The sequence below is a fragment of the Sturnus vulgaris genome, chromosome 5 (genome assembly GCF_052056855.1).
Source record: "Sturnus vulgaris isolate bStuVul1 chromosome 5, bStuVul1.hap1, whole genome shotgun sequence".
In the NCBI taxonomy this organism is placed as follows: domain Eukaryota; kingdom Metazoa; phylum Chordata; class Aves; order Passeriformes; family Sturnidae; genus Sturnus; species Sturnus vulgaris.
In genome coordinates, this window is record NC_142247.1 from 35,971,136 (window position 1) to 35,996,332 (window position 25,197).

At 41.1% G+C, this 25,197-nt stretch overlaps 1 protein-coding gene across 7 annotated transcripts in view; it reads right to left on the bottom strand.

Moving 5' to 3' along the window:
- CAPRIN2 (caprin family member 2) overlaps window positions 1–19,197 on the bottom strand; it is a 33,312-nt gene extending 14,115 nt beyond the window's left edge. For 3 of the 7 annotated variants that reach the window (XM_088165426.1, XM_088165424.1, XM_088165425.1), the window contains exons 1-8: window positions 17,822–19,194; window positions 15,665–15,727; window positions 12,529–12,615; window positions 10,559–10,797; window positions 9,095–9,177; window positions 7,040–7,201; window positions 6,489–6,532; window positions 4,314–5,156 (exon numbers count right to left, since the gene is read on the bottom strand). In XM_088165426.1, the coding sequence (XP_088021552.1) occupies window positions 4,314–5,156; window positions 6,489–6,532; window positions 7,040–7,201; window positions 9,095–9,177; window positions 10,559–10,797; window positions 12,529–12,615; window positions 15,665–15,727; window positions 17,822–18,070 (1,770 nt within the window). In that variant the 5' untranslated portion in view covers window positions 18,071–19,194. Of the gene's footprint in view, window positions 1–4,313; window positions 5,157–6,488; window positions 6,533–7,039; window positions 7,202–9,094; window positions 9,178–10,558; window positions 10,798–12,528; window positions 12,616–15,664; window positions 15,728–17,821 lie in introns of all 7 variants that reach the window. The other 4 variants (XM_088165428.1, XM_088165427.1, XM_088165423.1 and 1 more) reach the window with 3 other exon arrangements.
- Window positions 19,198–25,197: the final 6,000 nt, after the last annotated feature.

Genomic DNA, 25,197 nt, shown 5'->3' on the forward strand with positions numbered 1-25,197 from the left:
AAATCATCATAGTAAGCTCCTTAAGCAGCAGAAGCCTTGTTATTAATAATACTAGGCTGTCTAGATACTCTAACATGTCTTTTGAAAGCAACATGGAGAAGAGGTAGGCCCATTAGAAGTATTTTAAACCAATAGTTTGTTGTGGTTCTCTGAAGTTTTAGAGAAACTCAACTGGCCCAAATGTTGAGGTGTGCAGGAACATGTGAAAGTGTTTATTTTTCTACAGGACAAATAGCTGTTTTGCTAACAGGAGGCTACAAATTCAATATATTGTATAGTAGTGTTATTGACCATTTGCATGGAGTCATTGGAAAATACATGGCAGAAAGGTATTTGTGTTATGATGACAATTGTCACACTAAATCCACCACAAACTGATAAAGGGCTCTTTGTCCACTTTTAGGACAAGCCTAAAAACACTCTTGCATTTCTTTTGCAACAGTTTTCTGAAACTAATCTCTGGCCTTTGCAGAAATTCCAGTAGCATGCACAGGCAAGAAGCTCACAGCACATGATTAACTCTGGAGGACAGTTTCTAGTATCTATGTGGCCCACATAATAGCTGCTTGGTGAGCTGTGAGAAGTTTTACTTTATTCTATGGTTAAAAGAATGCATCTTTGTACAGCTCTATCTTAATTAGAAATCCTGCTGCTCAAGCACTACCTTTAACTACCAGTTAAATACAAGTTTATATTGCTATAGTTTCCAATAATGAACCCTATCTACAGCCTTTAAGGATATAAATGCAGGACAAAAGATACAGTTGAATTAAGTTAATCTCAGCAAGTTATAGATTAAGTTACTGGCAATCTGGATCTTTCAGTCCTCATAAAAAGTCTTAATTTTACAGCACTCACTGTCATAGTCAATCCATTATGGGTTAAAGCGATTCATAGTTTTGCTACCCTCTTGCTCCTCACTACTATTTCTACTAAGACACAAGGACACTACCAAACTGGTTCTGTGTGTTTGAAAATGGCTAACAGAAGCTTTTCACCTTTAGGTGACCTAAATAGGTCAAGTCTGGCCGGGTCTAAAGCTCTTAAGATAGGCCACTAGCTACAAGTGAGACTTGTACATCAAACATTAAAAAAAAGGTTGAAAAAGCCCCAAGAGCATGGAACCAGAAAAGACTTGTCAGTTTTGCTTCCAAATATAATAAAATTCCTGTATGCTTTTACAAACTGTCAGAGCTTTTCTCTCCTTCCCCAGCTCATACTCTAGCATTCTGTTGGTAGCATTCTTTACTTCAAGAAGCACAAGAATGCAGCATTACATATATATGATATCAGGGCTTTAGGCTAGAACTGAAACACAGACTTTGTATTCCATACAAGTTATTTCCTAGCTCATATACATATTAAAATACACCAGCCAGAAGAAGCTGCAGTGAAGTGCTCATATTGATTGGCTGCTTTGCTGGTACCTAGGGGTTAAAAATTACAGTATTTAAGTGCAATATAAGCTGACATACAGAAAGGTATCAGGAAATTAAAGTATTTCAATTTTTATGCTTTTTATGAAAATAAATGCTTTGAAGAAGAGCAGGTATTTGACATACTTAAGACATTTCCTTTCTAGCCTACAGCTAGATGCTGTTTCTGGTAGCCATTAAAAACTAGCAGACTCTGATCTATTAGTCTGGCTCAGATCAAACCTGTACATGCTAAGATCACTTAACATTAACCTGAATGTTACTTGAACCACTAGAGTTGAACAGCACCAGTAAACTCAGAGTCTAATTTGTCATAAGAAATGTTTTTGAAACCTAACTTCAACACTACTTATACATTCAGCAAAACATATCTTGACTTACATCCAGAGAATTGACTGAAAGTAGAGGTGAAACATCTAGAAATTTTTTTCTAGGACCTGTAAAATCCTTGCAAGTAAACCAATGACCACTTTGGAATTTAGCTACTCAGAATGCCAATGTACCAGGGACTCCTGTTAAAGCTGGATTTTTTAGAGACTGAAGGTGTACTTACATGCAACACTAACATACCACTTCAACTACATAATTTACTAGTGAAACTTCATTCTATGAGACAGGACTTCAACTCCTCTTTAGCTTTGTTAGTTAAATGAGGTCGAATGGTGATACCTAAGCTGCAAGCAGTGATTGCCATGTAGATACACAATTACAATTCTCTTTCTACTCAGAGCAGTATTCACAGCAGGTATGAAATAAATGATATGCTGGATGACAGCACAAACCAAACTGTTTTGCTTTCCTATACCAGGCCACAAATTCAGCTCTAACCAAGTTTACTGGTCCACAGGTTGCAAAAACACTTAAACAGAACAGTTGAACAGGTCTGCACATCAGCTCACCCTGCTGTCTTCAGCTCAGCTTCGTAGGTATTGCAGCTTAAGGTATGTTAAGTTAAAAAAGCATATTTCAATATCTCAAAACACAGTTTTTTTTAAAGACCTCAGAACTCTTAACAGTTAGTTTCAGCTCAGAGGGCATTAGCAGTGGCACAAGTCTTTTATCTGCCATGCCTGCATCCCTGCACAAGAGCATTTATATATTCTCAGCCAAACACATCCAGCTACAGCACTGCATTGCCTCTTTTTTATATAAGGAAGGGCAAGAGGAATGGTTATCTGAAAAGTTTAACATGGTTTTAATTGTTTCTTTTTATGCACCTCAAGTCCAAGATGTCTTTTTTAAAACCTGGTTATGGAAACTAGTTATGTAAACATAACACTGTTTTGTTAGTATGTTTACATTACACTGTTTTCTACTCATTCAATACACTTTCGGTATTAGGATTTCTCAATAGCTACTAAGCAAAAATATAGCCAGCTGATGCTTTCCTATGGTCGATGTAAATCTACTTGAAAATATGCTTTATTTTCTTAGTTCAGTAATCCCCCTTCAGTGACCTCACATTCCAGCATTTAGTTTAATTTTGCCAGTATATTGTACACCTGCACACTACTAGGGAGATTCTGAAGCAGTTTGCAAGTTTCTCCAGATGACTGGAGACCCTCCTCTTTACTCACTGCAGCACTTTTCTCAACCACTTAAGCCATCCATCTACTCACCCCATATTAAAACAAGAGGAAGCATCTTCTCATTAGGAAGCATCTTGCATTTACGGTAATCTGACACTAGAAATTCCAAGGCACCTTCCAAGTGCTTGAGACTATTCCAGTACTTAGTTTCAGTTACAGGAATACTGTGCATAGTGGGTGCACAACACCTATTTGTGCTCAGAGTTTAGTGAGGCAACCAGGTTTTCCACCTGTACCACCATCACCACCAGTGGACACAAGATTCTACTCAGCTTGAGTGTAAAGATGAATCAAGCTGAAACACCTTAATTCCATACTGTTACCCAGTGCTGCATTGTTACATACTTTTTTAATCTCGCATTCAACCTTCGGTTTGCGGTCCCGCCTCTAGGCACAAGAACATCCATTTTTGAGTTATGCCAAGTTTACTGACAAGATACAAGTTTAATCATTTGCCATGAGTAACATGTGATGTACTGGTTCCTGCTTTCTTGCAGGAAGACAGTAGTGGTGACAACACATGTTCAGAGAACTGCCCAATTCCCCATAGTTTCTTGCTGAAGTCTACCCTTAGATTAACATTTCTCTTAGTGACCTAAGGCAGATATAGCAGAGCTCTGTTACCTGTTTTGACAGTGATCAGTGTTTTTGCCACCCAGGCACAGGTGAGAAAGAAGGTAACGTGCCCAAAGGGTAGCAGCCTGTTCAGCTGTCAGCCATGCAACAGCTTTCATTTTACATTTCTATCACTATGTCATTGTTAGACTCCCAGGACAGCAATATGGTTTATGCATTCATCTGGAAATACATATTTAAGCCCTTGTACAGTTGGTATTGCTTGATCTAGATATTAGAGCTCTCTTGAATCAGCAGCTATTTTAATCAAAAGCCTAAAAATTACTGAAGCGATATTTGCATGCAGCCACAAAGTATTTGATCCCTGGATGAGTCATACCTGCTTTGTACTGCTAACAGTGGCCAGAGCCAAGAGCTGCAGATCAACCAAGTTAATTCTTCTGTCTTATGCATAAAGCAGTTATTCAAGGTTCAAACAAGAAATACTGTGCTGATGTAAAAAGTAAAGCAGGCCATCTTGCTATTCAAATATAAACTTGTTATTCAGATATAAATATAGCTGCCAGAATGATTTACCCCAAGAAAGAATGGAATGGGAGTCTAAATATTGGCCTGCAAAATACACCTAAGACACCTCTGCTAATAGGTGGTTTTATTCCCATACACTAATGTCAAAAGCTTATGACAGGTAATACTACATATGCCAACTCACTTCTTTGGGTTCCATATCAAACTTCTTTGGCCCCATCTGTTCCTTTGGCCCCATACTGGCAGCTGCCCAGGACTTCGGAGGGTTCTGTAACTGCGGTGATGACACTTGCTGCTGCCTGTCAGCTTTTTCCCAAGCCTCTCGAGTCTCCTGCTTCTTTTGTTCTGGCTCCTCCCTAACATGTGTAGCCCAAGCCTTCACAGGCTCCTGCTTCTTTTGCTCTGGCTCTTCCCTAACAGGCACTTCCCATGTTTTCAAAGGGTCTGGCTTCTTTTGTTCTGGTTGCTCCCTAGTTTGGGTTACCCAAGGTTTTGGAGATTCCTGCTTTTCTTCTGGTTCTTCCTTAACTTTGGTTACCCAAGGTTTTGAGGACTCCTGCTTTTTCTGTTCCTGCTCTTCCCTAACTTTTGTTACCCATGGCTTAGGTGATTCCTGTTTCTTCTGGTCCTGCTCTTCCCTGACCTTTGCTACCCAGGGTTTGGGAGACTCCTGCTCCTCTCGGACACGTGCTACCCATGCCTTTGGAGCTTCCGGCTTCTTCTGTTCCTCCTCCACACTGGTCTCCCAGGGCTTTGCAGACTCACGCTTCTGTTCCTCCTCTTTAACAGAAGCTTCCCAAGGCTTTGGAGAATCTGGTCTTTTTAGTTCTTGCTGTCTAACACGAGCTTCCCAAGGCTTTAAGGTCTCTTGTTTCTGCTTCTGTTCCTGCTCTTTAATATCAACAAGCATCTCCCAGGACTTTGGAGGTTCTTGTTTTCTAACACACTCGGCTTCCCAAGATCTGGGCTCTTCTGGCTTCTTCTTGACAGAGTATTCTGCTTCAGGCAAATAACGCCTGTTGAGAAACTATATAGACCAAAGAAACTTAATGGCTCCCAAGAACACATTTTGCTACTACAGTTCAGGTCAGTTAAATTAGGTCACCCAGCTACTGAAAACTGCTGACTAAAAGCAGAGCCTAGACAGTCTAAGCACTAGTCATAGAAACTATGTGGCCATGGCTTTATCCTACAACACTGCAGACTAACTTTGCTTGGCATGCCACAGAGAAACAGGGAACGGTGCTGAACAGCACAAGTAAAACCCAGCTGAGTGAATCTACTGCCCTTATCCTCAAAGCTACCTCATATTCCTAGACAGGGACAATATCAATACTGATTTTTATAAAGGTAGCTCTCCTTCTAGGGACCTAAAAAGCTCTCATACTATATTAGCAGACATTCTGCTATGCACCCCAAAAATACTAGGCAGTAACCACATATAACCCTCATTCTTACTGGAGATGTAATACTAAAATGTCACCAGATTCTCAGATTTAGTACCACTGGACTTCAACTGCAGGCTATGTTTAGCATCAGTAAGTCTGAGAGTTCAATGATGGTGTCCTAAGTTTTTCTATGTTACTACTTTGTCATGAACAGGAAGTAAATACATGAAGTATGTACAAGGCTCACTGGCTGAAGTATTTTTTTCTAGCTGAGTACCAGATGAGATCAGGTAACAGTGTTACCAGTAAGTTACAAAAACTTCTAGGAGTACACCCTCTAGTGGGATACCTGAGAAACAGGGATTCAGTATTTCAAGAACCAGTATTCCCACTTAAAAAGAAGACACCCTTTCCCACCTTTTGAACCAGGTCTAATGATTTCTATGCTACTGACAGTCAAAGCCTGAGTTCGGGAGCCTGAAGAGCTGCTGAAACAGGTCTACACACCCATGTGCACACAAGTCTGCCTTGGATTTCCTACTTTCCTGAGAAATCAGAATAAGACCAACAACATTCTCAACTCCACCAATATCAAGCCTACTGCAAAAAGCTTAGCTTTTAAAGACAGCTTTAGTAGGTGTGTATTTTCTCTATTCCACAGTACACAAAAGATCAGTGTTTCCACTCTAAAGGCTAATTCTTTGTTTTATTCAGGAAAGTGCCAGAGCATTAAAGTACTATACTGCTTCATGTAATCCTGCTCCATTTATCCCAAAATAAAACCCCAGATGCCATAAATTTGGGGTTAAAAATAGAAATGCAACCAAGTCTTTAATGCTTCCTACATCAAGCAACACCTAGATTGCTGTTCAGACTCCCTTTTCAAGTTTAAAAAAGGGCTGCAGAAAAGCATTTATGTATCTGATAAATCACAATACTAAAGGCAAGCAATTAACAGTAGAGTATCTTACCTCCTGTGGCTGTATTTCAGATTTCATAAGCTCCATAATGGATTCTAGAGAAAGGATGTTAATTTGTTTCAACTGATCAAATGCAGAAAGGCAGATCAAACAGTATCAACTTCTTACATCTATTTAAATAGCAGTACCAATTTGCTAAACCAGATATTCTGAAAGCTCAGCCTGCCATTCCACATGCTATTTGCAGACAAGCTTTTATTTTCTGACTAAGTTTTAGACTAAGCTGCAGAAGTTTAGAGTTAAACAAGAAACACTTCATAGTATTCATAATTGTTACCTTAATATGTAACATTTCCCACACACCAGACCGTTCCCACATCTTCAACTTGCTCAGAAGGCAAGAGCACTCTATTACTATGATTTAATGTTTTTCCTACATTATTAGCTAAAATATGGCTGCAAGCTCTACAGGTTCCATTTCAGTTTCTACACTGCAAGTAAGTTACAGCACAGCATTAGATTTAGCACCAAGCTATGCAAAGTCAGTGCTCAGTTCAAGCCTTTCCCAACACTGATATAAAAATTGAACCCTAATATTCCACCTGGTTCTTTGGCAGACTCTCCTTTTGACAGTTGTCTGGTTTTCTCAGGTTTTCTATTTACTTCTTCCAATTCTTTTACTGGCACAGTGGTGCGAGGAGTTGGAATACTTTCAAAGTAGCCAGAGTCTAGAAGTTTGGATAACAGGTCCTTCATGTGTTTATCTAAAGAGCAAAAGCCCATAAAGTTAAAATAGCAAAATCTGAAATAAAAGGGGATTCAGATTAGAGATTAAGACTCGTTGCTTCCTCCCTTTATATGAACTCCAGTTTCTCCAAGTTCACACATCTTACCAAGCTATAGCAATAAAGTGTTTTAGTAAAGAAAATGATTTATTAGACTTCAATCTAATGCAATTGAAAATATCTTTGCAATCCCAGGGCAAGACTGCAGCTTGTGTTTAAATGCCCACAAGGTAAACACTGAGCCAGCTGGTCTCTCACATGCTTAGAAAGAGCTTTGTTTTACCATGTAGAAGCTAGCAAGCATTGATACTAAAGTCATGTGAGACTCTTAACAGAGGTAAAGCTAAACAGTCACAATGGAACTACTCTACAAGACACTCTTGCTGGTACCAGGATGGTGTCTCAAAGAAAAGTTAAGAGCTATAGAAACAAGCAGGGGAAATGCAAGGGACTGATGCAAGACTGAACTTGTCTGAAGCTGGAAAAATTCAGAGTTCACATGGTTGAACAAAAGCTTAACTGTGTACTCTGAGAAGCACTACCCAGTTTGCTCCTCTGTGCAAACAACAGATAGCAGCTTAGAGGAGAGAGGAAGACTTCAGAAGTAACAGCGATTCTAGAAATTATTTTAGAGGAGTTGGAAACAGGGCAGCTGTTGAGAACAGGAAGAGCATTCAGCAGGAGATCACTCCTACCAATGACAACCACACAAACAAGAATTCTAGCTAGAATTTAATATGGCTATAAAAAAAACTACCTTCCAAAGCAATGAATGCTAGTAAAACAAGCTAACAGCTTAGCTGAAGTCTAGCTTGCACACAAAGAGATTTGAGACCGACACTAAAGGGATAGAGCTACTGATAAACAATCTATTCATGTCAACAGATATAAGGCTAAAATTACCAGCCTGTAGCAATCCAAGCTTGCAGTTTGTCCAGAACTACATGGGAAGATTTTTAAATAAACAGATTTTTAGTCAGTTCAGCTACATGTGGAAGTTAAACAGGGCACACTAATGCTCTGTTCTAACAGTTTCAGCATTGTCATCATTAACAAATGAAAGATTCCTGCCACACAGCTGCTACAAGATTGGCGTAAGCACAACAAGCAAGGGTTGTTTGCAATAGGAAAGACACTACAACTCAATTAAGGCCAGTTTCCTCACAAGCAATAGTAAAGAGGAGCACATTGTGTATGTTGGCTTAAAACCAGGGATTTTGGAACTGTGCCACAAATGAACGAAGATATGTATAGAGTCCCACAGATTTTGGTATGCTTGAAAAGTAAGGACACTTGCATTACATCAAAGACAGACTGCACTGTGCACAATGAGATATGTCAGCAAGTTGCATTAATGACTACCCTTCCTAAGTGCAGTGAGCTGCACTGTAGGGAGATAACAGGTATGAGTCTAGAATTCCTACAAAGAAAGGAGGCTCTTCAATGCTGTGGAACCTTCAGCCCAGGGTCAATGAAGCTTTGTAATACATTAGTGCACTCAACTAATCATTTCATGGCTGGGAACTGTTCTAAACTTAACTCATTTGCACATAACTATACAAAAAGTTTCCCATTGTTCTGTAAGGTATTCATGCATCAGATTTTGAATTGCTACCATCATTATTCCTTAAAAATATGCTAGTACACTGACTGAAGAATAAGTCTTGACTGGAAAATGAAAGCATGTGGCACTGTGATTCACCTGTACTTAACTGAACCAGGAACAGCCACTCATCCTTGGATAATCAAGGTACACACATCACTTGCAAGCGTTTAATTTGGTAGCCTTCCATGTGTATTCACTGATTTTAAGATGTTTAACAAGTACATAAATTTTAAATTTTAAGTTATATCTCTAGATGAGACACTCACATGTTGTTCCAACCACAGGTTTCTCACTTCCTTCTAGAAGGTCCCAGAAGTAGAGAGATGATTGTTCCATCTGGTCTTCAACACTAAAACAAATTACAGTTTTATTAGGTAGAATCATAGCTAAGATCAAGTGCAGCACTATCCCAATACCCCTCATTTTATGACATTCACTAATGTCCAGCCTTCCAAACCAAGGCTGTCTACACACAGTGAATAGTAAGCCCTGAATCACTGGAAGCGATTCAGTTGTCTTTGTCTGCACAGGATTTAACCTACCAAACCTAACTTCTTTTGTTGGTCAATGTAGAAATCCTAAGCACTGTCCCACAAAAACACATGGCTGAATTTCATTACAAGCCAGGATTCCCAAACAGGGCAACAATTGCTGTTTAACAGTTGGTCACATTTACTGAATGAACTTGTACAGGTGCAACCAACAATAGCTGCCATTCTCACTAACTAGTAGCTAATGGCAAACTTTGCTAGAGGTCCAAGTTCCACCTCCTCCAGAAGACAGAATTTGCTGTCCACTGACATGTCTACTGTGATGAAACACAGTATCGCAAAGGAAAGGATTATGCGTCTCAGTAATACTCTTAGAGTAAACTAGAAACAAAGTTACTTCATTGGGATGAGACACTCCCGTTGTGTAGCTTTTTATAAGCAGCCGTTCTTTGAAAGTAGTTAACTAAAGAGCAAAGATTAGGCAAGTCTAGCATGTGACAAGTGACTAGAATTTCGAGGCACTTAAAGAATTAGTGCATATTCAATCATGGCTTATCCATGAACTGTCTCAACTTACCACCTAATAACTACTTATTCCATATTCAAATACAATTCTTGCTGCACTACCCTACTAGACAGGCTGTCACACTAAGCACGAGCCATCACAGCACCAGAACAGTGCCACACGAGCACTGATACTGACATTACCTCTGTTGACAACTTAGGAACATGCATGACATTTAGTGCAGAGGTATCAAAAACTTCAGGCAATTTTTTAAAACCACTTTGAAGCCAACAGCAAGAGTGCCTCAGGAGCACCATCTTACATTCCTCTGGAATAATGCAGCACATCTGAATCTTCAATGTAAATGGAATACAGAAAGAGTTCTGATTTTACCGCATTTTTTTCACTTCATGAACAGTGAGACCTCAGAAGCTGTACATCCCCAGCCTTCCTGCTCAGGATGGTATTGGACTATGTCGCCTCAGTCCCACAGGGAGACATAAAATGGCAAAGTCTGTAACCTTTACCTGAGGCTGTAATTACTGCAGCTTCCCTCTAATGCTCTGAGTGAGGTAAATCTGTTACATTCCTAAACTCAGACTAAAACAAGTGTACTGAAGAGAACCTTAATTAATGATCCAAAACATGGTCTTTAAAGACATGGCAGTGTCAAACAGAGGACATTTACCACAACCAATGAAGCATACTAATTAGACAAAACCCCTTGAACTCACCTCAAGTTCTCATTTCTTTCTGGACACGTCAATTTTGCAAATCTTATGAGGTAGTCTAGTTCTTTAGAAGGCAAGTATATTGCACCATTCACACCACCTTTGAAATCTTTCTGTACATGCTCTTGAGTGAAGTTCTGCAGCACATACTGGACTTGAAGTATTGTACGCAGCTTTTTCTTCTCTGCTTCAAGCTTCAGTAGACTCTCTCTCCGCTGAGCCTTCTTCTGTGCTTTCAGCAGCTATTTTAATGCAAAATGCAACAGTAAAACACAATTTAGTGTGTTTAATCCTGTTTATTAACAAGATTCTAGAATAAATATTGAGTTCTAGTATTGATTATCCTACAATGAGGAAACAAACTATTAATTTTGGTTAGATAACAGAAGCTCCTAACTCTTCAGATATCCAGAATCTTTTAAACTCCTCCTTTGGAAGAGCTCCCCATGTATCTAATAATTGTCTACCCATCTAATTTTCAGTCAAACTAGATACTGGTAGCTTCCCTTGTGATATGCCTTTGTGATGCTAGACCTGATTAAGCCTGCTAGTTGTTTTATTGTAACAGCTGTTAAAGAATTGATAGAATTGATACCAATGCACCAATCCAGACCTAGCTGACTTTAAGCATTTACTACAGGGTTAGAGAGGCAGAAGTTGTCTCAAGTTTCTCCTAGTAAAACAACTGCTCTTCACTTTTGAATACTCCAGCTTAAAGGATACAGCAGAATCCTACAATTATTTCTGTTGGCAGAAGACTAAAACACTCATTACATACGGAACAATATGAGTTACAGAACACATTCAGAATATGCATTCAAGTTTCTCATCATGCACTAATAGAACTACCTGGCAGAAGCTAGCCAAGTAACTGCAGAATTTAAAATGCCTCAATATCTGTCAAGATCTATGAAAATTTTGTTCCCTACAACACACTGCAAAGGATGCAAGGATGCTGTTGTCAGAATGGCCCCTAGCGTTCCAGTAACAGCTATTGGCTGTAGAATCCAAGGTACCAGTCCTTCAGCATTCTGTAGGAGGCAGAGAAATCATGCCAGAGCAGTGACTCATCATGTTTAGCTTCCCTACCTCTACCTTGGATCAAATCTTCCACAAGTGTAGAATTTGCTTAAGCCAAGAGGCCAGTTTCTTCAAGGATAAAACACTTGCTTGCATAAAAATAATGTATGCAGTGCTTTAAATCCTGAACAAAGATCCAAATAAAGCACTAAATCTGTAACTTGCCACAATTAGAGACAACTATAGCAGACTAAGTAGCAAACTCCACAAGCTTCAGTTAAATTTTACTGAGGGATGTACTTATCATTGAAGTCAAAGTGATTTAATACCAGCACTTTCTCTCAGCAGAAGCATTAAAAAAATCCGTTTGGAAGAGATCTTGGGACATTGTCTAGCCCAGCCTCCAGAAAGGCTACAGTGAATCAAGAACAGATCGCTCGGAGCTTTGTGCAGTCAGGTGTTGAAGAAATCCAAGAACAGATTTTACCACTTCCCTAGGAAGCCTGCTTCTAATGTTTAATCACTCACTGAGTGACCATTTCCTCCTACCTGGTTGGCATCTATTTCAAGTAGTGATAATTGCTTCTCTTACCACATCTCTCAGCAAAAATCTCAGCTGCACCCTTTCAGTATTTGCTGTCTGAAGGATAATAGTGCATCTCCTGGCAAGCCTTCACTTCACCAGGCCCAACAAGCCCAGTTGTTCCAGGCTCTCCTCACAGGTCTCATTTTCCAGGCCCCAGCCATTCAGGGGGCCACCACTGGAGGCATTGAAGCTTCTTTAGCCTTTGCCTACCAAGCGATCAGAAACCAACAACTGGTTATCAAGCACCAGATAATAAGTTCTCCTTAAGCAACTGATCCTCAGCCTAGGCCTAGTGTAGCCATTAAAGTAGTAGCAAAAAATTTTGCAGTTACCTTCCATCAATATAGAGAAGAACAATTATACTTACATCTTGGCTAAGCCCTGAAAAAGTCTTCTGAAGCTCCTTGGCAAATTCCAGGTTGTGCACTACTTCATCATATTTCTCTACTGCCTCCTACAAAGGAATAGATAAAAATGTATTTTTCATGCTTAAGACTACTGATTGCCACTCTATTGCCTTGTACTGAAACTCTCATTGTGAAGTTGTCATTTCATGTGGTCTTTTCAACTGTAGTTTTTTAAGATTCTGTAGCTGGTACTTTAACTTTAGTTGCAAATATCATTCACCCATAACTGTCTGAGATGCAGTTCAAAGCCAGCTCATACCAACAGACAGATATCCTACAAGCTTGCCTATAGAGGTCTTAGCAATCAGAGGTAGACAGCTATTTAAAAATCAGACTAGTCTGAAACCCTGGAAGAAATACAGGAGAAGTTCAGCACAGATCTTCTACCCTCATCCTTAACTGAATGCCTTTGATGAAGATTTATACAAACTTTAGAAATATACAAGGCAAGTCATACTTCCAGAAGAAAGTCTAATTTAGTTTTCACAAAAGATGCCATGTTCCTGTCTTCACACTAATGGCTTTAACCAGTATTTTACTGGCTAGTCATCAAAAATACTAGTTGCAATAGATTATTAACTGCATTTTGCATACCCCATTTTTAATGGGTCAGTTCATTTCTCCAAGTTCCCTTGATGGCTCTGAAGATAGCAAAATGCTGTAGTTCAGACATGCTGCACATATCTTCACACCATGAAGCATGCAGCAACAAGTTTAATTCCAGTTGTTCACATGCACTTTACAATCGGTTTGGTTTAGGCTCCTGACATGGTATCACAGGTTTTTCTAGAACAGGCCCATCAGTCTAATATAAAGCTCTTTCACAGCAGTGTTAGCGTTTAGTGTTTCATCAGTGCAGTGACAAAAGCTTAATCTACTGTCCCAATAAGATTTGGGACATCTGCAAATTCCATATGTGTTCCTAAGCAACTGGAAAACAAGTTATATGTTCATTTGTTCAGTTGGATTGCTGTTACTTTTATTTCTTTGTTTGTGGTATACTAGACATTACCCGGACCAAGCTACTCAACACGAAGTGCAAGCTCTCACCTGGTACTTTAGGTTGTCTTCACACAATTTACCAAGCAGCTTTGAAGTACTATTTAGCAATTCACTTAGCACTAGAGAGAATGACTTTTAAGAATCCAAAGCCCACACATTTGAGGAAGGCTCACAATTAACACTAACAATTTACTAGTCAGGTTACAGTAATTGGGCTTCTAACAACACAAATTGTAGAGTAAACCTCCCCACCTGAAAACATCAAAAACAGCTACCACTGCTCTCATGACAAGCTGTGCCTCAGCCCACAGGAAAGCATTACCTTTCTTCTGTCACACCTGTTATTAGCATTCATTAACAGCATGTTGGAAGAACAGTACTGAGGAAAATCTGCTCAGCTTGCAAAACAGCACAATTAGAGCATTTAACTTGCTGGAAGCTCCTCATTTTTGAAACAAATATTTCTTAATGTAAGGCTAGCACACACGTATGGTGCATGCCTGCCAGACCTAAAGTAATTACAGCTTAATCCAAATTGCTTGCAAAACAAGTTCATCAGACATGCACTTCTTCCTCTATGTGAGAAAATTAAAACTATAGACATCAAGTTACAAAGAGCACTATTGTATTATAGGCAGCTGGTTTCTTTAGGCGTTAAGATCTATTAAGCTCTACTCCAGCTTCAAATTGTATATACACCACAAATTTGCATCTGAAAATTACAAATGCAGTAATTCTATATCTTAACCACTGAAGCAGAGGACTTCACAAGATTATTAATTAAATATTGAGTATGCTTCTGCAATAGTCACCTGAACAGTCTGACTACCCCTTGTCAGTTCACTATAAAGACTGAACCTAATTCTTCATTTTAGTAGCCTAAGATACTCAAATTTAAAAAGTGAAGCCATATCTAGGAATACTAAATTCCAGTAACCAAGTTAATGCCACTTTTCAAACACTGTCACCTAACAGCTTTTCATAGTCCAGGGCATACACCAAAGTAGTCAATATATTCAAGGCTGTTCCAACTTAGAGAACATTGTTCAATAGTCTCACTGTTCATGGCAGCAAACAGATTGTGAAGAACACCTACGATCTAAACAAAAAAGTTTCTTGCCCATCTGATTAAAGAGGGAGTCGAAAGGAATTGAAAGGTCATCAACCTACTCCAAACCATCAGATTTAATTAATTTACTTTTGCACTTGAAATAGCAAGAGACCACATCAGATTTTGCAGTTAAATACTAAATGACAATTTACTCCAACAGGTTTACTCTATTTCTAAGGAGTTGCCATCTTCCCCTCTTATCCCATTTATGTCTAACTCTTTTACAAACGATTCACAGTAAGAAAATAGAATTTCTGTTCTCAGACTGCTGTACTGTGATAAAGTTAGCAATTAATGACATTTTTCCAGCTGGCTCATTAGCAGGATCAGCTTTATCACTGAAGTAACAGTAGCCCTCATCAAACAATTACTCTTTAGCAGGTGTCCACTACATTTTAAAAATGTGATTCCTAGATTACTAGATCAATAAACTCTTTGGATTATGTGACACAGCTATTCAGCACTGCTAAAGCTTTTGTGTTACAGAAACTTGGTTTCAGATCTAGAATCCATTCCAGACCAAGCCAAAAAAAGACAGCTACTTGTAACCAACAGCACTGTACAGATAACAGACAATTTCAAGCTATAGCTGCTAATTAAGAAATCATGAGGATTAATTAGCCACCTCAGAATTCTTGAGGCTTGAGTTCTAACACTGCACTGCCATGTAGATCAGCTGCACACATATCTCATTAAGAAAAAGAGGTGCATGAGCACTGAAGCTGATGCTACAGAGCAAAGATAAACAAAGATTATCTATTACTTCAGGGAATGCCATGAAGGTTAAAACAGATGATGGAGCTTATGGGCTCAACATTCAGCCCGATTACCAAAAATTTGTTAATTTGGTTTTGTGAAAAATATCTTTGCAAGCCTGTAGGCACTGCTTCTGTAAAAACACCCTCATCTCCTTCAGCATCCCATCCTTCCTGTCACATCAGAAGGTTTGGAGGCCTTCCACTCCTGCATAAAAGCAAGCTTACCAATTGGTCTTGATTGAGGGTTTCTCCCTTCTTCAGACGATCTTTGTAGTCTTCTAGTTTGAGCTGCAGAAAATTCAAAGTAGACATTGTACAGAAGTCAATATAAAAATTAAGTAAGGGGTATGAGTGAAATACCGTAACATAGAGTAGAAAATCTACTTGCTCTTGTTTCTGGACAAAGGAACACAGTTTTGCTATGCCTTTGTTTTGGCTATTTCAGTCTGCAGAACTGTCTACTTCCTTTCCCTATCACTGATCCTTCTGTTCTTATTTGCTACTTTTGTTTCATTTAAGGACTATTAATGCATTGATCCAAGATCTTTAAGTGGCTTCAAATACATCCTGTGTCCTTGTTTTAGTTAGGCTTGTTTAGCTTTCCCAAATCAAGGTGGGAATTCAGTTATATTATCCTTAAATAATACTTGTTAAGTCTTTCAAAAATTTGGTTTTGTTACATCAAAAATGTATAGCCCTGTTGCCTAAGAAAGTGGACAAGCATAATCAGGGAATAAATAAGATTTCCAATATATCAAAGCAGACTTTAAATGCCGATGTAAACAGTACAAAACTAAACTATTTGGCATTGAAAACTTCTTTAGGGAAAATTACTTCAAAAGGTGACTTCACTGCCATGAAGTCAAATACTATTCCATTTGTGTATCTACAGCTTCACTGACAGAACCTATAGGAGCATAAGACTAGGAATACTGTCTACTCATTTTAGTAAGTCACATTTATTTGCTGATGAGGCCATATTGTCATTTATGTGAAAACTAAAAGTACCAGAGAAATTCATAACAAGAAGCTTCCTTGGACAGAATTAGAATACAACACAAAGTAATTTTAATCACACAAAGGAAGGGTGCTTGTCTGATATTATTCAGAATTACAGCATGATGCATGACATGAGACAGCAGTAATACTGCATCTCCTGCAGAAGGATCAAGTCTTCTAAGCATACGGCCAGATGTCTGATCTACTCTCTCTCCTTGCCCTAAGACATAACTAAAAGCTTTTCAGACATTTAGAGTAGCACAACATATTGCTTTACTTGTAATCCTGATCCAGCACTGAAAGCAACAGCAGCATTATTTCTTTTATGCAGCAGAGAATTGTTGTAGCCTGGATAGCTGTTAAGATGGTTGCAGGTAAAGAAGTAGAGAGGGTTTTTGTATGAGTTCCACAGAGATGTTTAGTTCAGTCAGGCGTGTGGGTAGTCCAGGATCAGAGGCAAAGGCAGACCTCGTGGTGAGGGTCCAGGTTCAAGTACATGGGATGTTCGGGGCAAGGGGGAGTATCAAAGACCAATTACCAGGGGATATGGGGTGGCAGAAAGGTGGGGTTAGGGCATGGGAGCCAACAGGGAAACAGGGTGGGAATGACCAAAAGACTGAGGGAGAGGGAAGGGGGCACAGGCCGACCAAGGGAACGGAACAGGGTACATAAGCATTTGCTGTGAGAAAAGCTTTTTGTCTCTCCCTAACTGGGAATGCCTCCCAGTGTCTCCACAGAAAATGACATTCTCAATTCAAAACCAAGCACACAGCCTTCAGCCACCTGCCAATCAACTGAAAAGCCTTAGAATGCAGAAGTCTGAGTAGCCACAGCTACAATGTTTCAGGTAAATAATTATCTCAGTTATTATTCTTACCAACACTATTCTGCCCACCCCCACCCCCCCCCAGCCTCAGAAAAGCAAAGGTCAAAACAAGAGATCAAGTTTTGCAAGATTTCTGTATAAAAGTTTTCTAGCCAGTAACATTTGCCTGCATTTTAAATACATAAGTGAAATATTTATGGAAAGTGAAGGACAATATATATCCGATATAATCTAACATATCTACCGTCAGAGGAAACATTTGTTCTAACTTCCAATTTTACAAACAATTTACATCTAAATTAGTATCAGATGCATGTAACTGATGAAAGATTTCTGCAAGACTAGAAACCACGTTTAAATGAGATCCAAGTTTGTTTTAACCTGATTTGGTCTAGAGAAGAATCTTCAGTTTTGATCAACATATATTTGCTCTCTATATACACCCATAATCTTATTCCAGCTATTAAAAATAATGGAAATAACACGAAATATTATTTAAAAGGCAATGAGCTTTACTATCTGGAGCTTAAGTGCCACGGACAAGAAAACCAAGTTACCTTCTTTTTCTCGATATTCCTGATCTTGTGTTTGAGGCAGATGAGCCCGTTGTCGATGTAGATCTCATACGCCTGGGAAGGAGAGGCCGCCGTGCTCAGCGCGGACTGCAGGGGGCTGGCGGGAGCCGGGCTCTCCCCAGTCGGGGTCACCTGCTGCTTGGCCGCCTTCATCCTCTTCTCCTCCCCTTCCTCCAACCGGCCTGAAGGTGATGATGGACGATGGAAAGGGGCTTGGGAAAGCTGCACCATTGAAATGGATGGAGCTGCAAAGAAACTCTTATTTCGCTCTCTCACACCATGCTCTCCCTTTTCAAGTTACACCTTTCCTAGTCACATCACATATTCAGAACATGTAGCCACAAAACTGAGCCTCGGGAAGGACCGACCACAATTTTTCCACGCTTCTGCCTCCCTTTCAAAATATCTGTAGCGAGAATTTCAAAGCAAGGCAAACTTCGTATTGTTCGAAGCCTCCCCATCCATCCAGACACCAAAAATCCTTTGCATAGGCAGAATCAGGCAGCACAGGGGATGATTCCAGAAACCCAATATAGTGACCATATAAAACTAGGCAGGTTTCCTGTACGCATCACCCACAGGGGAAAAAACTGCAAGCAAGCAATTGCAAATCACGCCGCCAGCCCGGCATCCGGGCTGCAGCCTGAATGAAAATTTAGAAGTGCCATGCCTGAAGGTATACTCCCTCTTCTTCTCCACCCCGTTAAATCGGATTTACCCTTCCATGACCTCCGCAGCAATCCAACCGAGAACTTAAAAGCAATTCAATTGAAAAAAACAAAAAACCAAAAAAAAAACCACGTTTGAAAAAGCAAAGAACTAGCTTAGTTACAACAGCATCATTCTTCGTGAGGAACTGGTCTCAGCCTACACCCATCCAAAAGACGTGCCTGTGCCACGGTAAGACACCGGCTTCCATTGGAGAGACTGTAACCTTGAGCAAAGAGTTTCTGCAAGAGATGCTCGGCCACCCTCATCTTCAACTACTTACGGACACCTGCTCCTGGAAAGCAATGACACCACAATTCTGCCTGCCCGCCGCCGGGGAGGCCGCACCACACCACCCCAGCGGACAACCAGGGCAAAACCTGCCTTTCCCCGGAACAGCCCCCGCCGCCGGGGGAGCCGGGGCGAGCCGCCCATCGCGTCCTTGCCAGGGATGGGCAGGGAGCTCCTCCCTAGGGGAGAAGGGCACGGCAGCCACGGCTCCCCGAGCGGGGCGGCGGCGGAGGAGTGAGGAAGAGAGGGGCAGCGGCTCCTTCCTGCCGCGGGATTCACCTCCTCCGCCTCCTGCCGTGCTGCGGGGGCCCGCGGTCCGCCGGACCCGCACCGCCTCGCTCGCTGGCTCCCGCCTCCCCGCTCACCTCGATGCCCGCACACGCTCAGGCCCGCCCCAGCGCCCGCCCCCCGCCTCATATAGCGGCGGGGCGGGGCGGCTCCGCGCCGGTCACCGCCCGCCTCCCAATGGCCGGCGCCGCCTCAGCCGCCCGTCCTGCGCCGGGCCTGGCGGGCGGGGCCGCGGGGCGGCTCCCGTGAAGGTCGGGGTGTCCCGCCCGGGCACCGCCCCACAGCTCTGTGGGATGCTCTGCGCGCCCCGGGGAGTGGGACGTCCATCCCAGGAGTGGGATGTGGTGCTCCTGCAGGGACCTGAACGACGGCCCCGGCGAGGAATGGGGCGACCGGGGACAGTGGCCCTGCCACCCGCTTGGTGGGGAAGGGAGGTCAGGTGTGACGCTCCGCCATGCGCCCTCCGCGAGGGAGAGGTTTGGCACTGCGCCCTGGCCAGGCCACGATGAGCTGTCGCACCGCGTGTATCGTGTATCGCAGCAGCCGCTCACGACAGCCAGCCCGGGGCAGGCGGGCAGCGCTCCCCGAACAGCCCCACGACGAGGCCTCCATCCTCCCAGGGCAAGGGGATCCCCTCGGCCTCCACCCTTTCACTGCCCGCTGTTCAGTCACACCTTTGGGCTGGTGGGGCCGTGAGGCAGGAAAAGTGTTGGTCTGTGCCTGAAAACCAGGGCCCGCACAAAGGTCCTGGAGGAGACTTGCAGGACTGTGGGTCACCTTACATAACAGAAGTGTGAATATCCTCTAATAATCACAGAATCAATCAATTAGATTGGAGTCCAGCCTGTGACTGAACTGTATGCTAGACCAAGGCACTGAGTGCCACATCCAGTCCTTCCATAAACACCTCCAGAGACACTGATTCCACCACCTCCCTGGGCAGCCCATTCCAATGTCTAATCACCCCTTCTGTGAAGAAATTGTTCCTAATGTCCAACCTAAACCTCCCCTGGTGCAGTTTAGGGCTATGCTCTCATCCTATCCCTTGTTACTGAGGAGAAACTAACTCTCCACCTGGCTACACCCTCTTTCAGGTGCTTGTAGAGAGTGATTAAGGTCTCCCCTGGACCTCCTTTTCTCCAGGCTGAACACCCCCAGGTCCCTCAGCCACTCTCCATAGGACAACCCAATGCTACCCAACCATGTAAACTCCTGATAACTAGTAAAAGCACTTTAAGTGAATTGAAAACACACAATAAAGTAATCGCAAACAAACTTCTGTTGACCCCTAGCAATCAGTGCCGTAGAAGGTATCAAAGGCTGGAAGAAGAGGGAAAACAGACCTTCCAAAGATCAGAGGACTAACCTGGAAATCTGTGTTTCTCTTTTTGTGGCCATTACCACAAAGAATTAATAAACCATATGACAAGTTCATAGCAATCCTGAAAGTCATGAAAGTAATGAAAATAGAGACATTTTGAAAGAGAGTAAAGTGAGTCAGTGAGGAAGGATTGCAAAGACAGGTTTTACAGAACACAAGAAGTATTTATGTAGTACATGGGATGGATGGGGGAAGAAAGGTTATACATAAAGAGAACTGGAGAGGAAAGGTTATACATACAAAAGATTGCTTTTAAGAGTAAAACAAGGAAATGATACATGATTCAAACACTAAGGAGAATTCACGGAATATTGCAGAATCAGATTCAGTTTTATGCAACCACCCATAGCATCCACAATCTTGCCACTTCTCAATGTGTCAAATTCTTTAATCACGTGTCTCAAAAATGTTCATTTTTTTAAAGCCCTGGCTCCTAGAATGGGGTCACTTTGTGAGGCAGTTTTCATGACTGAAAAGAAATGCTAATGAGTAAGACACAGCTTGTGTCTAGGATCAGCAGTGTGCTCTGAGAGTCCTTCCAGTAGATTTCTATGGGTTCTTTTCAAAGCTAGATCCTTGAAAGGTAATTATAAAACGAATGATCAGTTAATGCATTTATTAATAATAAGTTATAATTAATGTTCATACACCTGGGGCTATTCTGTAAGTCATAATTACTGCTGAAAAACCGCTTTAGAGTGCACATTTACAATTATTTGTATAGAAGAGGAAAAATCAAAAGGAAAATATACACAAGCCAAATCCATATTTAAAATCAAAGGATATTTTAATTTCATTTTTAAAAAATAGAGAGTAGCTAATTGAGACTAATGCTATATACATTTGTAGTATATCTGTGGTTTCTAGAGCACTGTAAAGAGTGTATTAGTGTGGTGAGGTCAAGCCCAGTGAAGTTAGGAAATGCCAGGATTAAACACAGCCTAAATTTATTAGTTTAATGCCATTTTGCAGATCCATTGTGAGATCATCTCTAAGTAGATGATCATAGGTTATGATTGTCTGGCCGTGCATCAGTCACAGCCATGTATATGGGCCTTTTACTCCAGGATCAGAAGGGGAATACACTCTAATGGCTTAAGAAAAATGTTCTGTTCTTTTTGTCGTGTTTGACTGATTCTGCTTATCCCCTCCCACTGGGACTGCCCTGATTTTTTCCAGTCCTAAAAGTTTATCTCACTCTCATTTTTCTCAGATTCCAGTTTCCACTCCTGAACCCCAGGCTCAGTCTTTCTTCCCAGGTCTGCATGTTGTCCAACTCAGAGGCCCCTTTGAGAAGGAGGATCTCCTTTGCACACACTTTCAGCCCTTTGCCCTTCCAGGTTTCCACACCCGACTCTTTATCCAACCCAGTAAATCCCCTCCTAATCCCAGTGGCATTCAAGGACATCTGTGTCCCTCTAACTGCAGTGGGCCAACCCACAGCCAGCTGTGGTGAACACTGAGACCAGGTTCCCGTTTTCATTCCTTGCCATCCCTTCTATTACTGCATTGTGAAACTCCAGGAAATCGATGTGTAGAATAAGATCAGCTGCTTGTTAACTTTAGGAAAGAAAGACAGACAGTGAAGATATTCCACCAGTAGTCTAGAGAAACCTACTTCAGTCATGGAACATATTTCAGACAGGAAGGCTGAGGAATTCTGGATCCAACATGAGATGAATACATTAGGTCTCATAAAGAGGACTGTTAGTCAGAATTGCACCCAATTTATTGGAAGAACCTGCAGGAAATATGTTGGTACAAGGCTGTTTTATGCTGCAAGGAGTTTTTTCCACATATGAACCTTGTGGCTGCCAGTCTGCTGTTCAGAACTCAGAGCCAAGGGATCTGGAGAAAGGTTACTCCACTCAGGGTCCACCATTGCCTTCCACAGTGATTTCTAACTTTGGCAATGCTTCTTAAACATACACTTCTCCCTTCACAGTGCAGCTCCTTGTCTTCTGTGTTTTCATCACAGGATCCTGATTTCAGTTTCCTTGTATGGAAATTTTTCCTCCATTTTTTCCTCCACGTTCAATCCTGCCCAGCAAACTGGTTCATGTCCCTGCTCTTCACATGCAACCATTGCCAGGCACCCTTTCCTGTTCCCAGCCAGTTCCAGTTGCCTGGCTCACTTCTCACCAGAATTTTAGATTCTATTGATTCCTTTCCATTCCCCTCATTTTACTTTTCTTTTTTTCACTCACTTTCTGTGTTTTCATCAGAAAAATTCTCCCAAAATTTTAAGGGAAAGAAGAAAGAGAGCAACAAAACCGAACAGAAATAGTTACTGTACCTAGGAGCAGCCATTATAAGCTTAGCCAAATTTCACCTATGTAGCTCCAGGCCAAACGGCATGTGTTTAATTAAAGTCCATGTTAACACCTATAAGATCTGCAAGGGAATGGAGTCATGCTCCCTGGCAGAAGCTGAAATTCCTGTTTCCAGGCTGTGGGTTTCTGGAATTTCAGAGAAAGTGCAGAAAGGATCCTGTGAACTGCTTGTTCTTTCAGTCCCACCTGGAATCACGAAATGATTGGGGTTGGATGGGACATCCAAAGATCACTTAATCCAAACACTAGGGTGTCTCAACTCAATTTCAAGCACTCATCCAGAATGGAAGAGTTCATTCGGAACTGAAAAAAGTCTTAAAGCAAAAGCAAATTTTAAAATTGCTGGGCAAGCTTCGTAAAAAGGGCCCAGCTAAGCAGAAAGATGATGTGATCTGAGCAGCGAAAGCAGCAGCATCTGCCTCTGCTAATGTCTGTTAATGACATTGCTTACGACTTAATCAAACCTCAGTTGCAAACGGGGAAATGTTACAGGGCAGGAATTAATATGGGATTTATTTATTGTATGTGCATGAGGAAATTTTTTTTTTAAAATCACTAATTTGCAGCTGTGATATTAGAGTTATGTGCCTGTAAATGCTTCGAAACAGGGACCAGTCCATGAAAGTGGATGTGTTATTTGTGTCAGAAACATTTCTTTTTGATACAGTGATACATGTACACATGGAGTGTTATTTTCTGCACAACACCTTTCCTATCCCCTTTTTCTGTGCCTGGCACGGATGGGGCCTTAGAACAAAGCTGGGCTGTGCATAAAACAGTTGAGTTCAGGATACATTCTTAGGTTTTGCAGGATTTAGAAGATTTACAGTGAATGAGCAAAATAACTGCAGGAAAAGATATTTTTATGGAAATGCAAGTGAACATTGACCTTTAAGCTAAATCAAGCTATCTACTACAAACCTCTGAAGAATTTTACATAGATGTGTTCTTCATTTTCTTGATGAATTAGGATCTGGTTGTAGGTACAGAGCATTCACAGCTGCTACTAACATAAACAAAGGGGATGCTTTGAGCATAATATGGTCTTTTGAATACAAATATCCTGGAGATTGAGGAATTGTATCTTGAATTATGTCCTCCAAGTTAGTAGCATCTGGGACTTTTGGCCGTAGAAAAGAGGGATAATCCCACCTCAAACATTCACAGGAATGCTGATAAAAAACTGACCAGAGTATTTGTCTATTTGAAACCAACAGTGTCTCCAAAACAGATTTTTATTATTTAGTTTTGTTAGTCTGTGGAAAATTGTTTTCTTTTTCCTAAAAGGAAAGGTGAGTTCTGTGGTGGAAAGAGTTTATTGAAAAGAGGAACTATGGAACTGCACATGCTCACAGTTCTGCACAGGGATTAATCACATGGTGCTGACATGCTGGGGGTGCTACCTTCATCTGCTCCTCTGGCAGAAGCCAGATAGTCCAGGGATTCTTCACTTCCCAAGAAGTACTTATGAATTTCTTGGTGTCCTTGTCCTTCCATTGCAGCCCAGAAGAGCTGTGGATGCTGCAGGTGGCCATTAAATTATTACTCTGTTAGGTTGTGTTTTCCTGCTGCAGCACTATGTTTTTTTGTTATGGTTTTCATTTCCATTAAAGTAGCTTCCCAACTGTTTTTATAAACCTTTCTCAGGTCCTTCTCTCTCAGATTTCTGAGTTCTTATGTGATCACATCTTTTTCTCCCAGAATTTGGTTTGCTTGTCCACTGGCTCAGCTGCAGGATCCTTAATGGCTCATGGCTCTGGTCTCTGTGTTACAGGGGACCTCACAAACATGAATCTGAGACTGGCTGTACCCTTACAACCACAGCACATGGGTTAGAAATATTTAAGTTAAACAGCTTTTAAAAATATAACAGCCTGACTTGCTTGGGGTTTTGATCCAGTTAATCATCTTAAGTATGGTTTAGGTACTAATGAGTTGGACAGTTTTCATGTCTTTTACTCCACAACCAATAATCTGACTCCTCTGGAGAAGCTAATGGATTTTTATTATTCCCAGGGAAATGCTAAGGAGATTTATTTCCTTCTTATTGCCACCTAAATACCTTTGATCTCAGCCTTTTCAGGTGGACTTGTGGAAAATGTTTTCACTTGTGTTTCCCTTTGAATCCTACTGTGTCACTGATGCATTCTGGGACTCAATTAAACTTAATTTAAAAGTCTGATTTCAGACCATTGTAGATTATCTCTGCAATTTGGTAGCTTCCTCTGCATCATCACCCAATAAGTTGAAAGAAAAGGAAAAAAATAGGCCCCACAAAAAAAAGATTTTTTTTCTCATTAGGAAGAAAGGATGAGTGGTAGACAATTGACATTCCTGAAATCTCTCTGTGACCTGAA